Source organism: Leptonotus elevatus, chromosome 12 (genome assembly GCF_054856555.1).
Source record: "Leptonotus elevatus isolate MCC_2025b chromosome 12, RoL_Lele_1.0, whole genome shotgun sequence".
Classification (NCBI taxonomy): Eukaryota; Metazoa; Chordata; class Actinopteri; order Syngnathiformes; family Syngnathidae; genus Leptonotus; species Leptonotus elevatus.
This window is the reverse complement of record NC_141250.1, coordinates 13,828,110-13,841,288: the sequence shown is the minus strand read 5'-3', so window position 1 is coordinate 13,841,288 and position 13,179 is coordinate 13,828,110. Positions and strand designations below refer to the sequence as shown.

General features: G+C 40.6%; 2 protein-coding genes across 3 annotated transcripts in view; both read left to right on the top strand.

Moving 5' to 3' along the window:
- Window positions 1–1,542: 1,542 nt before the first annotated feature.
- Window positions 1,543–4,637, top strand: tmem177 (transmembrane protein 177). Of its 2 annotated transcripts, none has more exons than XM_086091450.1 (3): window positions 1,543–1,571; window positions 2,190–2,428; window positions 3,426–4,637. In XM_086091450.1, exons 2-3 carry the CDS (start codon window positions 2,228–2,230, stop codon window positions 4,155–4,157), a joined length of 933 nt encoding a protein of 310 aa, XP_085947576.1. In that variant the 5' UTR covers window positions 1,543–1,571; window positions 2,190–2,227; the 3' UTR covers window positions 4,158–4,637. The 2 variants fall into 2 exon arrangements, with proteins under 2 accessions (XP_085947576.1, XP_085947575.1); XM_086091449.1 differs by lacking the exon at window positions 1,543–1,571 and adding an exon at window positions 1,578–1,730.
- A 1,337-nt stretch (window positions 4,638–5,974) lies between these two features.
- The window catches only part of ptpn4a (protein tyrosine phosphatase non-receptor type 4a), a 52,196-nt gene continuing 44,991 nt past the window's right edge, over window positions 5,975–13,179 (top strand). The window contains exon 1 of the mRNA XM_086091181.1: window positions 5,975–6,506. The gene's annotated coding sequence lies outside the window, so the exon portion shown is untranslated. The remainder of the gene's footprint in view (window positions 6,507–13,179) is intronic.

Genomic DNA, 13,179 nt, shown 5'->3' with positions numbered 1-13,179 from the left:
ACTCTTGATGATGCGTGTCTAATAGACGGTATGCTAAAACATAACTTACCACATATATTACAATATGTTTGATCTCTCTCAGCCCCTGTCGCTCTTTCATGCACACACCTACCTTTACCTCCTCTTGCCTGTTTCCATGGAGACAGCATGTGAGCAGGATTTTTCCACTAGGATCAGCATATCTGATCACAATATGGCCTGTGAGCCAAATAATACAAAATTTCAGATGCACACAATTATCCTTTGTAAGCTCCTCTCTATTCTGTACATCTTCCTTTTTGCTAACAGATACTAACAGTATATAACACTATATAACAGACCTATTAGAATTATGGACGAAAAGTTCAACTTTGGGTTCATCAAACAACCCGTAATTTTTTTTACATGTTTTTTTTTGGTGCTTTTTTTATTGGCTTGTTTACAAATTGCTCCGGAGTCCATGCTGGTCTATCAAATGTGAAAATAAACAACTATACACATCTTTTGTTATCTGCCTATTCTGAAAATGTATCTGTTCTCCACTTCTGACCACTGTTATGTTTCAGTGGGGCTAATGCATAATATCCCGTATGGCTCCATACTGAGTTTCTCCACCCATTACATGATCAGCTAGACTGGATGAAGCTGCGGAGCTGCTTTCAAATATCTGCATTGTCAGTCTGAGACATGATAATGTAGAGGAGGCAGTATGCATAATCAGTAACATTCCCTGCAAGTGCAATTCCCTTGCTAACGTTTCAGTGCAAAAGGTAAGCAGAGCTGCATTGGGTTTAGTGGCCATTTAGATTAGGGTTTTCTTAAAAAAAAAAGAAAAAAAGATTAGGGTTTGCTAATAGTGTTAGCTTCTGATAAGCAACAAATGCTTAATTGCTCATTGAAGTTGTCCATCTGGAACAGTCGCTTGCCCTTGGTGCAGGCGGTGCGGGTTCGCTTCCTGTTTCGTGTGTAAGGCGCTGCCTCCATAAGTTAATGTTTTTAATGTCTCATTTATATTTATTTATACATTTTTTGTCTTCACGTGTGAATACCCCCCCCCCCCCCCCCAAATAAATAAATTCAAATCTGTGTTTTGCTCATGTAAGTTGCCTGTTTATTCCCATGCCACCACCAAGGGTTGTCATGGTAACAAAATCTGTACTCGCCATTTGACTCAGCAGTATGTGGGAAGGAAATAGTCACGTAGCTGTAATACTACTGTAATTCTCGACAATTGGTGTATTGAATTGTTTGACATTGTGAATAAATATTTACGTCTTCTTTATTGATAATCTAAAATGTGCGATGCAGTATAACACTGAGATTAGATCTTTCCGTGTATTATTGGTAACCACGGTGACCGATACTTAATTAAGAAACAACTCCCCACAGTAGGACGCGTACACCACCACACTACACTAAAAGTCTAAATATCTTACTGCGTAATAAAATAGCACAAGTTTCTATAAAAATGTGTAAGATTTTTAAATGATAAGAGTTGAGAGATATTTTGTAAACATTGCTCCACTTGTTGTGCCACTGTCGTAAAACTGTCGCGCCGCAGCAGTACAGCAGCGATGCCGATTTACGACCAGGTTGGTGTTGTGTCATATGGTTATCATGTAACTTCGTGTACAGCTGTCCTTGAAAAGATATGAGCAACAGTACAATATAGTTTAATTTTAAGGCGTCTCTAAATTTGAAATGCAGTCGTTTTTGCTGCGTGGTGTTTAATTTCTACGGAGCGAAACCACGTAAGTTACAGCCCAGCCACCGTTGAATATACTGCACTGTAAAGTGCAGCGATGTAGCTACTAAGTCTTCATTGTGCATGTCAGACGTTTTTTTTGTGTAAAGGTGGGCAATATCGAGAAATAGACATGAGGTGTATATTTAAAGTCAAGGTGAAGACATTCAAGATGCACATTTTGGCCAAAATTAGCATCATAAAGTTTAGGCAGTGGTTATTTTTGCCGTGACCGTCAACTTTCCTACAAGCATTATTTTGCCGTAAACGGCTTTGTAAGATTTTTAGATGATGAGAGATCTCAATTGCCTGGCGTGAATCTGCTATCTTTACCGTGATTATAGTAGGTTGGCCGTGAATAGGTTATTTTAGCGTGATGTGTAGACGAGCAAAACCAAGTCCCGTTGATGCTTAGATGATGTGCACAGTATGACTTCTATCTCAAGACATGTCACTATCGTCACAGATTGTTCCCCGAAAGCGGACGGCAAAGAAAAGAATCACATGGCATCTCACTTCCTCAAGTATGCGGTGCTTCTCCAGAAGTACAGAACTCCGCTGCTCGTTGCGAGCTGCAGTGGCATCTTTGCGGCCAACATGTTCTACCACGTCTTCCCTGACGTGTCATACCGCCAGCTCTACCAGGCCTGGCACAAAGGAGAGCCGGTCACACTGTCTGACAAGCTCGATGACCTTTTCCAGCAGGTGCTGACTGTTTTTGGTGTTTGTTTTTTTTTCAAGTTAATGTGTTCATACCTGCAGAAGGGACACATTTGGTGTATGTATGCTGCGCTGCAGTTATTGTTCTGTGAAAAAAATATATAATTACAATGTTATGTATTCAAGACAACTAATGTATTGTTTTGCATCTATTTATGCTAACGACGTATGGTGAGTGGCACAACAATTAGATGTTTTTCTTAGAGGGTAAAAGCTACAATTAAGTTGTGTATCCTCTTGTGAAACATTTTTGGGTGGTGCGCCATGAGATTTATACCGCGGAATAATGTTTACGGGACTCTCTTTGTAATATATATATAAATTTAAATCGATTAGGCCCCAAAATAATTCAAATCAATCAAAATACTTGGTAATGTTGGAGCACCTCTTTGATATTTGACCATAACAAAAATCTCCCAAACACATTTGTGAAAATGTCTTACAGTCCAATGAAATCAAAGCTGAATTAGTCATAATTCCAAAAGATATGTTTGGCGTTGGAAAGCAAAAAATAAAAAGTCAGGAAAAGCCTACTTGAACAGTGGCAGGGTGTGTTGACTTTTTGTTCTTATCGACTACTGTATAGCTCTTCCTTTTAACACGCATCAATGACATATGTAGCTCGCTGTCAGTAAGGATGTTCCACATGTTCTGAATAGGATTGAGGTCAGAGGAAGATAGCGGCCAATGGCCACACAAGGAATTTTCCTCCCCCTAATATGATATCCATTGCAGCAACAGCTTCAATGGTATCTTTTGTAGCGTTGGATTGTGTGAGAATTATTTTACTGCAGAAGGCACAGTTCTTCTTTTTATATCTCGGCAGGAAATGGTCAGCTCGGAACTGCACATATTTTGCAGAGGTCACTTTGACCCCGTCAAGCCATCTCGCTTCCCGTTATTCCATGACGAGTGAATAAGCAATAGAACAGATCCCAGCGACTTTATACTCAAATCTGTGTGTTACTCTTGTCATTCGTAGGTGCTAAAGGAATACAGTGTCAGCTCATCCAAGAACTTCTCTGCCTTCGCTTCCTTTGGTTTCCACCCAGTCAGTGCTGGCGTCCCATGGCTCCCTGCAGGGGCCCAAATTGGCATCCCGGCAAACTTTAACAGTTTGGCCGATGACCACAGTGGCATCACGAACCGGACTATTTTCATCAATGGCAAAACAGTGGAGTGGGACAGTGAGATGGGCACGGCTCTCAAGGACTCCCTGGTGTTCTCCCTCCAAGCGCAAAAATTCGCCTTAGCCCGAGAGGTGGCGCGCTCGCAGTCGGGCACGCCTATTGTGAGTGCTGCGGTTGCCCCCATCTGCCTGGGAGGAGTTTGGGTGTACAGCGTGGTGCTGAAACAAGTGTTCAGCCTTCACGCCGGGCCCGCTTTGCTACGTGGAGCCGTGAACCTTGTGGCGCTGGGGCTTGGCACCGTATCCTACTTCCTCACCTCGGACGCCGTCGCCCAGTGGTCCGATTACAGCTCGGACCGGCGGGCCGCCGGGGTGTCCCGCGACTACGCCAAGGGCGGGGTGGAGTTTTATGACAAAATTCTGTCCAGAAACAAAACCCTGCGTGCACTCATGGGACAGAAAGGAAAGAAGATGTATGCTCCCAGTGGGAACTTGTTTCCCGCCAACATCTTTCAGCTAAAGCACACACCGTACACCTCGAGAAGGGAGGGCATCCTCACTCTTATGAAAAAGGACAAGATTTAAGTCTACTTTTGTAGCACAACTAAGACATGTCTGCCATCTACTGGTAAATGGTGAAATTACAAACTACAGTTGACCCCAGCATACTTGCAATTCTGCACCTGCAGATTTGGGTTATTTTTCCTCCCCATTCTTCTAAGTGAACTGTACCCCCCCCCCCCACACACATTTATTTGTGGAAAACTTGTATTGAATGTTTATCAGTGTTTCGTGAAGAATATTTAGATTTTGTAAAAAAAAAAAAATATATATATATATATATATATATATATATGATTAATTAATTTGGCTCATTACTTGTAAGTGCTGCAGTGCACACCATGAATTAAACCCTAGAAAAATATTATGACTATGAGGGAACATATTTTTGATTTCATGCAGTCTACTGAATGTTTTTGAGAATGACATACAAAGCAAGTGTGCCATACCGCCATGGAAAAGAACACTAATGCAATATATTCTATTGACGGTGCAAGTGCTTTATTTCCCTTGTGGTCTTTTTTTTTCTTCCTTCCAGCATGTCGCATCCCCACATATTCTTCTTCCCCACCCCCCTTTCAGCCCAGGAAAACAACCTTAACTGAGAAAAGCACGCTTAAGTATGCACACATTTGCATGACTGGCTAATTTGTTGAGCGATAATCATCTTAATATCCAGCTCGGTGGGACCTTGGAACTCATCACGCCACACTCCCCGAGGTCATCCGTCTGCGTATTAACGAGGTTCTGATATGTGTTTTAATTACATTTCTAGTCAGGTACCCCGAGGTTTCAACTAAATATAGCAGCTTGTAATGAATAATATTGTAGGATAGATATGTTGGCCTACTGGATAGCACATCTGCCTCACAGTTTGTAGGTTTGCTGTTCGGATCTCGGCTCCGCGGCCTTCCTGTGTGGAATTTCATTGATGACTAAAATCACAGTGTCCACTGGGGTTTCAGTTGTGTCATTGATATAGACCCAATATCAACTGTCCCTTGGGCCCCCCTACTAGCCACTAGCCAGCCACAACTAGTAAGGGGCCCAATGCATGAGAATTCCCAAGATGTCCTTGCTGTGTCTAAAGTAGTGCCATTGTTTGGTCATTGATAATGGCCAATGGCAGATTCGAGACCCCATTTGGCTCAGAGCCTAAGGTTGGAATAATTTAAGAGGCCAGATACGTTATTCGAGGTCATACAATTCTGTGTTTCATCTTTGGGTGGAAATGCATTTTTAAGTATGAAACATATTTTTTTTGCCTTGGCTTTGAATGCATGCAAAACAAAAAAACAAGCAAAGAAAGGCTGTCATTTCATTATGTGCGAGTTACATTGGGATGTTCCTATCAACAGTGGGCTTTACTGTCTCCTCTTCATCTTATACTTCATAGTGTGCCACTGAAAGAGGCAGTACAAAGGCCCATTGTCTTGCTGTAATGCACTGACTGCTATTACATTGTGCGCCACATGAGGCCACTCCAGCCCACATCAAGACGTGCCCTCCTTTACACAAGAAATATGAATTACACGGCGGCTCTGTCTAAATGTGTGAATGAATACACTTAAGGTCAATTATATTGATACAAATATCACGGATAATATTAAAAACTGATTTTTAAAATGGATCCTTAACGGTAACATGTGAAATGAGGTTACACAGTACTGTAACGTCGCCTTGTAATGAACGACAATAGTCCCAACATCCGGGTCTCGTGAGGAGCTCCATACATAAAAGGATTATGCCTATTTGCCTGGGTGCGCTCCATAACGGACAGCGCGCCTCCCGTTTTTTTTGCCCCGCCTCCGCGCGCTCCAATTGTGCCATTACGTCGCCGCTGCCGCTGCCGCTGCTGTGTCGCTCCGATGAGCAGCTGCAGTGAGACCGAGCGAGGCTGACGACAACTAGCGAGCGCACGAAGTCAGAAACGCAACATTTTGGGGTTAAATCGACAAAGTGATTCACTTTTTATATCACTGGTTTATTGATATTTATAGTGGGTTTTTATTTTATTTTCATGCGTTACACGTACTCAGCCTGAAATGACTGATCCTGGCCGCGTTTAGCCAATGCTTACTGCGGGGGCTCCTGTTTTGTGGATTATCATCCGTGGCTGCCGAGGCAGTGGTGGCATGGTCGCGGCCGGAGGAGGCCCCTCTCTGCCGGATGGATGTGCATGAGGCAGCGGCGGACTGCGACCACTCGTGAAGACCGACCGTCCGTTGTAATGATGCCCAGGTCTCGTCGGCATCCGCGGGCGAACTCCTTTTGAATGTTCGGGCTTCGTCGCCCAACCCACAAAGAGCATTTCCTCACACGGCGAACATTTAATTCCTTGAAAACTGGACGCCCCCGGAGCAGTTAATGACGGTAAGACAAAAAAAAAAAGAGATGGTTTTTAAAAACTATTAAAAAAAAACCTCTTTACAGACAGCTGACGGTAGCTAGCTTAGCCGGCTAGCTCGGCGCTGTCACTTTGCTTCAAGTTGCTCCACGCCGCTAAATAATTCTCCTAAACATGACGTGAACGCTTCCTTGAATTGACAAACGTACCGTCAAAATGTTTCACGTGAGTGGTATGTCTTAAATGTATAATGCGTGCTAATAGTCCATCACCAATGTGTAGCTCCCTTGTTTGCTAACGCTGCTCTGTCCATTCAATACATCGCACTTATTTCTCATAGCCACCAAACACCCTAAAATGATCAATTATCCGCATTGTTGCATCGCATTTAGTGCCATTTATTAAGCATTTTACGCTTCAGCCTTCCTTATGTCGACATAAATACCCCCTTTCGTTAATAGGTCATTCATTGTAACGTTACAAGTGTACAATAAGCCCCTTTAATGACAGCTCGGCTGGTGGTGAATAGAGCCAGTTGTATGTCTTTAAATATGGCGCACATTGAATTGAAGAACAACGCGAATTAACAATTAACGAGAGAGCTTCATGCTTATTTATGCTCGTTTCCGATGGAAGACCGTGACAATGAAGCGATGCATATTCCATCCCCATTCATTTGGAGTCATTATGGCGTTCATTTCAGCCTATTGTGTTTATATGTGGCTTGCCTATCATTAATTGCACAGAACAGTTGCTGATCATCAAACACTGGTGCGGTGTTCAGCAATGCCAGTGGATTGAGGCGTCCTCCTTTTCTCTCTCTCTCTCTCTCTCTCTCTCTCTCTCTCTCTCTCTCTCTCTCTCTCTCTCTCTCTCTCTCTCTCTCTCTCTCTCTCTCTCTCGATGACGTAATCCTCCAGCATCCGTGCCACATCTTTTGGGTCGCAGTCGGCCCCTCTGCTGCCTGCTGCTGCAGCTGATACCATATTCATATCATATCTGCTCCTGCCCGTTTGTGTGCATACAAAGTCCTCACTTCTTTTTTTTTTTATTTATTGCATTTACACAACCTTCAGTTTTTGGTCAGGATTCATCCTTCAGTGGAGGGTTGCTAGATTATTGAGCAGCCATATCTGGGATGTGTTCAAAGCATCCACTGTGTGATTGGGCATCAGTATAAAAGGTATCTCCCTCCACTCCCAGCCCCCCATGCTGCTAAACACTTAATGAAACACATGCGATACTGTGTAGACTAGAGCTCGGGTTCCTAGCTTTTTAGCTCCATGGGTTGGTTTCATGTTACATACAAACAAATGCGTAAATATGCTGTATATAGTTATTGCAATTAGTCGGAGCTCTGCACCCTTCTCCGACTCACCATAATTTGTGACCGCAAAATGTGGGATTTTGCCAATTATCTTGCATTTGTGTGAGTGACGTAAACTTGGTTTATTTAGAAGGTTAGGGTTAGGTGCGTCATCAAACGTGCATGCGTTTATAACAGCTCATACAGTATCACCCCCCTGGGTTCACAAATTTTGCCGAAACCCAGTTTACCCTGTTCATCTAAGTATTCTCTTTTGCTGTTCACTTTTGAAACACACTCATATGCACGCCATGGGCGACAGATTTTTCAGGATTTTTCTGTAAACCATCTTGGGGTCAGTTAAAATTTTTTTTTTTTTTTAAATCTAAAAACCAAGCTACATGTTACAAAGCAGTTTTGATGGTTTATTTGCCTCATGGCGATATTGTCTACGGTCTCATGATTCTCATCATTTGTCTTGTTCTCTTTTTCAAAGAAGCTCTCCAAGCTTGTTTACTCATTCTTGCCAGCTCGTGGGCTTACCTTTTTTTTCCCTCCTCTATTGGGCGACCAAGCAGATGTCGCTGATTCTCAAAATAAAGCTGCTCTAAGACTGATCAATATTTTTATTGTTCAGTCTCTTTGTGCGGCATAGTACCAAATGACCACTCCAACCGATTCACTATTTCTATATTTTTCTGTAGAACATAACCACCAACATCCGTTCATTGAAAAACTCACGTATTCTCGCCTATCCTTGCATTTTTGTGCTTTTTCTGTATTGCTGCAAGTTGCCGCCCAAAAATGTTATCAGACGATTAGCTAGCGTTAGCTACCATCTGATAGCTAGCTGCCTTGATAGCGAACAACAGCGTGATGGAAGATTCCAGTAGAAGTTTGACAGGCAGACGAGGGTCCTTGTGGTGTTGATGCCAGAGAAGGCAAGGTGGTAAACTCTACAAGATGATTCAGAGAAAGGTCTGGATCATGATAGGCAGTTGTGGAGGTAATCAACTGATTAGTAGGTAAATGCAAGCTGCTCAGCACAAGCTTACAGCGAATGGCCAACTAAAGATAAAGCATCGTTTGTGCATGCATGTATGTAAGCGGAATTAAAAAAAAATTGAATACGAAAGTAGTAATTGGTATTTTCTAAGGTTGCGAAGCAGTGTCACGCCAGCGTTTTCTCACTTCCACTTCCTTATCACTTCCATTTAAAAAAAATTAAATTAAATCTTCTGTGAGTCATTTATTTTTGAAGATGAGTTTGAATCCCCATTCATGTGTTTGGATCATGATTTAGGGTTCAAACTGTTATTAAAGGCAATTCTAAAAAAAATTAGAGAGACCTTCATTATTGACCAATTTTCCCAGTTTGTGTCTGGGTACGGCTTTGCGGTGTGGCCGAATAGTGTCTCATGATAGAAGTATTTCATATCAGTCGATATCGATAGTTAGCTAATTAAATTTATATTTATTTATTTGCTTACTTTTCAAAATAAGAACCAGAGGAAAAAAGGCAGAATTTAGTTAATTTTATTTTAACATATAATAATTAACCTTTGGAAAGGTTTTTTTTTTCTATCGAACATTTTATTGAGCACATTTTGTATTGATATTGATCCCATGATGTCTATCGCAATACATATTGATATTGAATTCTTGCCCAGCCACACAACATATTTATTATGGCACAAATTTTAACTTAAGCCCTAAAGTGACATCAACTTCCCTAAGGAAAGGTGTTTTGTACAGAGGCATAATGTGTCTGCAGTGCAGCATATCTACGAAAGTAGTGGTATTAATAAAAAAGGGCTTTTTTTGGTTTGTTTGTTTCTTTGCGATTTGGAAACATTTGATGTATAGACTTCAGTGTTATTCAATAACCTTTATTTACACACAGCTATAGAAATTACAAACATTCAATGTCCTGTGCTCTTGTTCATGAATGGATGTTGCGTCCTGCTGCACTGGAACTCCCTCGGTGTCGCGTCGGTTGTCTAACCCAATTTTAAAGCAACCGGCCACTGTCATACATGTCAGATGATTAATGTGAGATTACATACCTGCATACTCAAAAATTCTGCTGCCTCACATGTTTAGTCTGACCCAGATGCTTCAGATTAGATTTCCTGTGGCGATGACCCATCTTTTATTGTGACCGCATACATGACCTTGTCAAGAGAAAGCTACATGTAGACATGTATGTTTAGTAAGATGTGGTAAGAAATTGATAGGTTTTTAAATAGAGGGAGGAAAATTAAAAACAATGTGTTTTTTTTCTTTAATCCAAGACATTGACTTGATAACCTTATTCATATTAACTCATTCACTGCCATAGACGGCTATAAACGTCAACAATTCTTTCTTTCTATTAGTTTGACATTCCCCCCCACACACACTTTTGTTAACAAGAGTATGAAAACCTAGGAAAAAAATCTTAATTGTACATTTAGAACAGATATCAAATTTGTGATTAATCGTGAGTTAACTAGTGAAGTCATGCGGTTAATTACAATTACAATTTGTAATCGCCTGACGAGATGATTATTAAAAATTAGGGGCGTCAGGCGATTATTATTTTTTTATCGTAATTCATCGCGTGACTTCAATAGTTAACTCACGATTAACCACACATTTTATGTCTGTTCTAAATGTGCAATAAAACAAATTCTAGGTGTTTGTACTCTTGTTAACAAATGTAGAATAAAAAAGTTAAACTAATAGAAAAATTAAAATTATTTTTTGACGTTTATAATTGTCAATTGCAGTAAATGAGTTAACTGATTAAACTGTTCTTTCCGGGATGGTTTGTTTTGATTCATATGTCTATTCTGCTTGGTTTTGTCATCTGCTAACTTCCAGTGTTTTGTATCTATTAAACTCTTGATAATAAATGATTAGGATTTGAATAATTCACTTTTGGCAGCACTTTAACGTCAGTGTTTGGATAGCAAACATTGGTCCTTTCTTAAAGTTTCAAGTAAGAGCTTAGACATGATCTACTGCTTAGTTAGTTATTTGTTTAAAATGCACAACTGGACTAATTTCAAATAGAGTCGAGTTTACCTTTTAGAACCCTTCATTTATTTGAGTGGGCCCAGGCTTCCTTTGACCGTTGCCGTCCGCTGGTGACAGCCTTGTCAAAGAGCAGCCTGTTCATGTTTAACCAAGTGGACCAGCTGCCTGCCCATCCAACTGGAACCCCCTGGAAAGCTTGCAGTCCAGTTTGGAGTCGTTTGCAGAGCTATCGATAGACTTATTTGGTCAGATTTACTCTTAAGTGGCGGAACACCAAGGGACCTTTTGGCAAGTTACTTGAGCTTCGGTTTCAGATTGATTCTCGAACGTCGACTATCTTGTAACTGTAATGACGAGAAATGTGGCCTAATGTAGCAAAACATGGGTAGAGCACTTGGATTACTCTCGTCTTGAGTCAATGTCCTTTCTAGTGCTGGCCCACTAGCGCTGCTCAAATTAAACCAGACTAACAGCCATCGCAAACTGTTCAGCCAGATGCCTCAAGAGAGTCAGTTGGTCTGTGCTGAGTCTTTCTGTTGGTCTGTTGATGAGGCCACACAGTTAAAATAGCATTTCAACTGACACAACACGAAAACTGGCCTGTCACTTGAATGTTGCTTTGATTTACAACATTTGTTTGGATAAAATGTGCATATATAGCTAGACATACTAGTGGTACATAGATTGCGTCACTTGCAGTGAGGTTTACCCCATGTTCTGTTGGATAGATTAGAAAGGCAGTAAATCTTAAGACTTCATAGAGTTTATCGTTGCTTAGGATCTTTTACAGAGAACTTGATATGAATGCCATTTTCCAGAGATTATATTAGGGCCGTAAACGGCTTCGTACCAGAATCTCTATAAAATTGTAACTACCGTGTATAATTTTAGGAAGTGTTCTTAAATTTAATATGCAACATTTTGGACTGACTATATGTACAGTTGACATTGCCGTCAAAAACGCAGAGGAGCTTTGTCAATTGGTCTGCTGGTGACTGAGAAGGTGCTTGAAGAAAATAAATGATGACACACTACGGAAGAGGGTATTGAACAAGTATGTGGGAACCATGTATTTCACTTTTTTTTTTTAACTTACTATTTCTCAACATCATACACCTCTTAGTCTGATATCGTGTCGGAAACAGATTGACTGATTGTCTGTGCTTGTGTACATTTGAATGTTTTCACATTTTGAATTGCACATACTGTACAAACTTGAATCGCTCTTTATGACAAACCAATATTTAGGAGTCGTTCATGTCCCTCTCCGCTTATAATAATGTCTCGCAAAGTAAGTCAACATGCTTCCATATAGATTCCAGTGCCATCAAAGCAAGCGTGTTCTTTCATTACTTTGACAGAAGCGTAAATAGTGGTTTATGATGAAATTAGCCACCCAATATAGAACCGTGGACATTAATCAAACAATGTTCACTGGAAATCCCAAAATAGGACTTTTATAATCCAAGGTTGTTGGCATTTGGTTAATTAAAACTAGGGATGCACGATAATATCGGTTGCTGACAATTTGACGTCAAACTGATAAACCAGATAATAAAGAAATGCGCCGATAATAATAGACTTGCCGCGTTGGTCCATCTGTTGTGGTTGTGGCTCAAGATGTGTTTCCCCAAAATGTTACCCTCACAGTTTTTTGTTGAATTTTTAAAACATGACAGTTTTGTTTTGGCAAACTCAAAATTAGTTACTGTTTTTTTGGTCTTTGAAGCAGAGATATCAATAAAATTCAGTTTCATGGTGCGTTACAAATGTTTCTATGTATTTGTACTTATAGTAGGACTCAAAAGTATATTTGTATTCAAGTTAATTTTGCAAACAATTATCGGCTTACTTATCGGTTATCGATATCGGCACATTCTAAATTATTGTTTTATCGGTATTGGTTGAAAATACCATTATCGTGCATCCCTAATTAAAACAAGAGTTGTTGTTGTTTTTTTACATCTTCGAGTTGTGCATAAAACCACAATTCCTGAAGATCATAGTGGATGTACGGTAATTAAAATGTAATTACAAGGCCAAAATGAGCATAAAGTGGATAAATTTGTTTTTAACCGACAGAGCGGATTGCACACTCGTTAATAAATAAATAATAACCATTATGCGTCTGACCGACTAGTTTTGACGGTGTTTGTAATCCTTCACATTTGTACAGCTTTTGCACGATATCACGAATCTTCACAGTACGTATTGATATTGATTCATCGTCCAGCCCCAAGACACACAGTAGAATGTACACAACAAAGACATTGGCTGTGTCTGAATGTGCACCCTACTCCCTATATAGTGCCCTACTGAGGGCATTTTGTAGGGGTGTCCGAATGTCCAGGGAGCGAAAATGTAGGCTATTC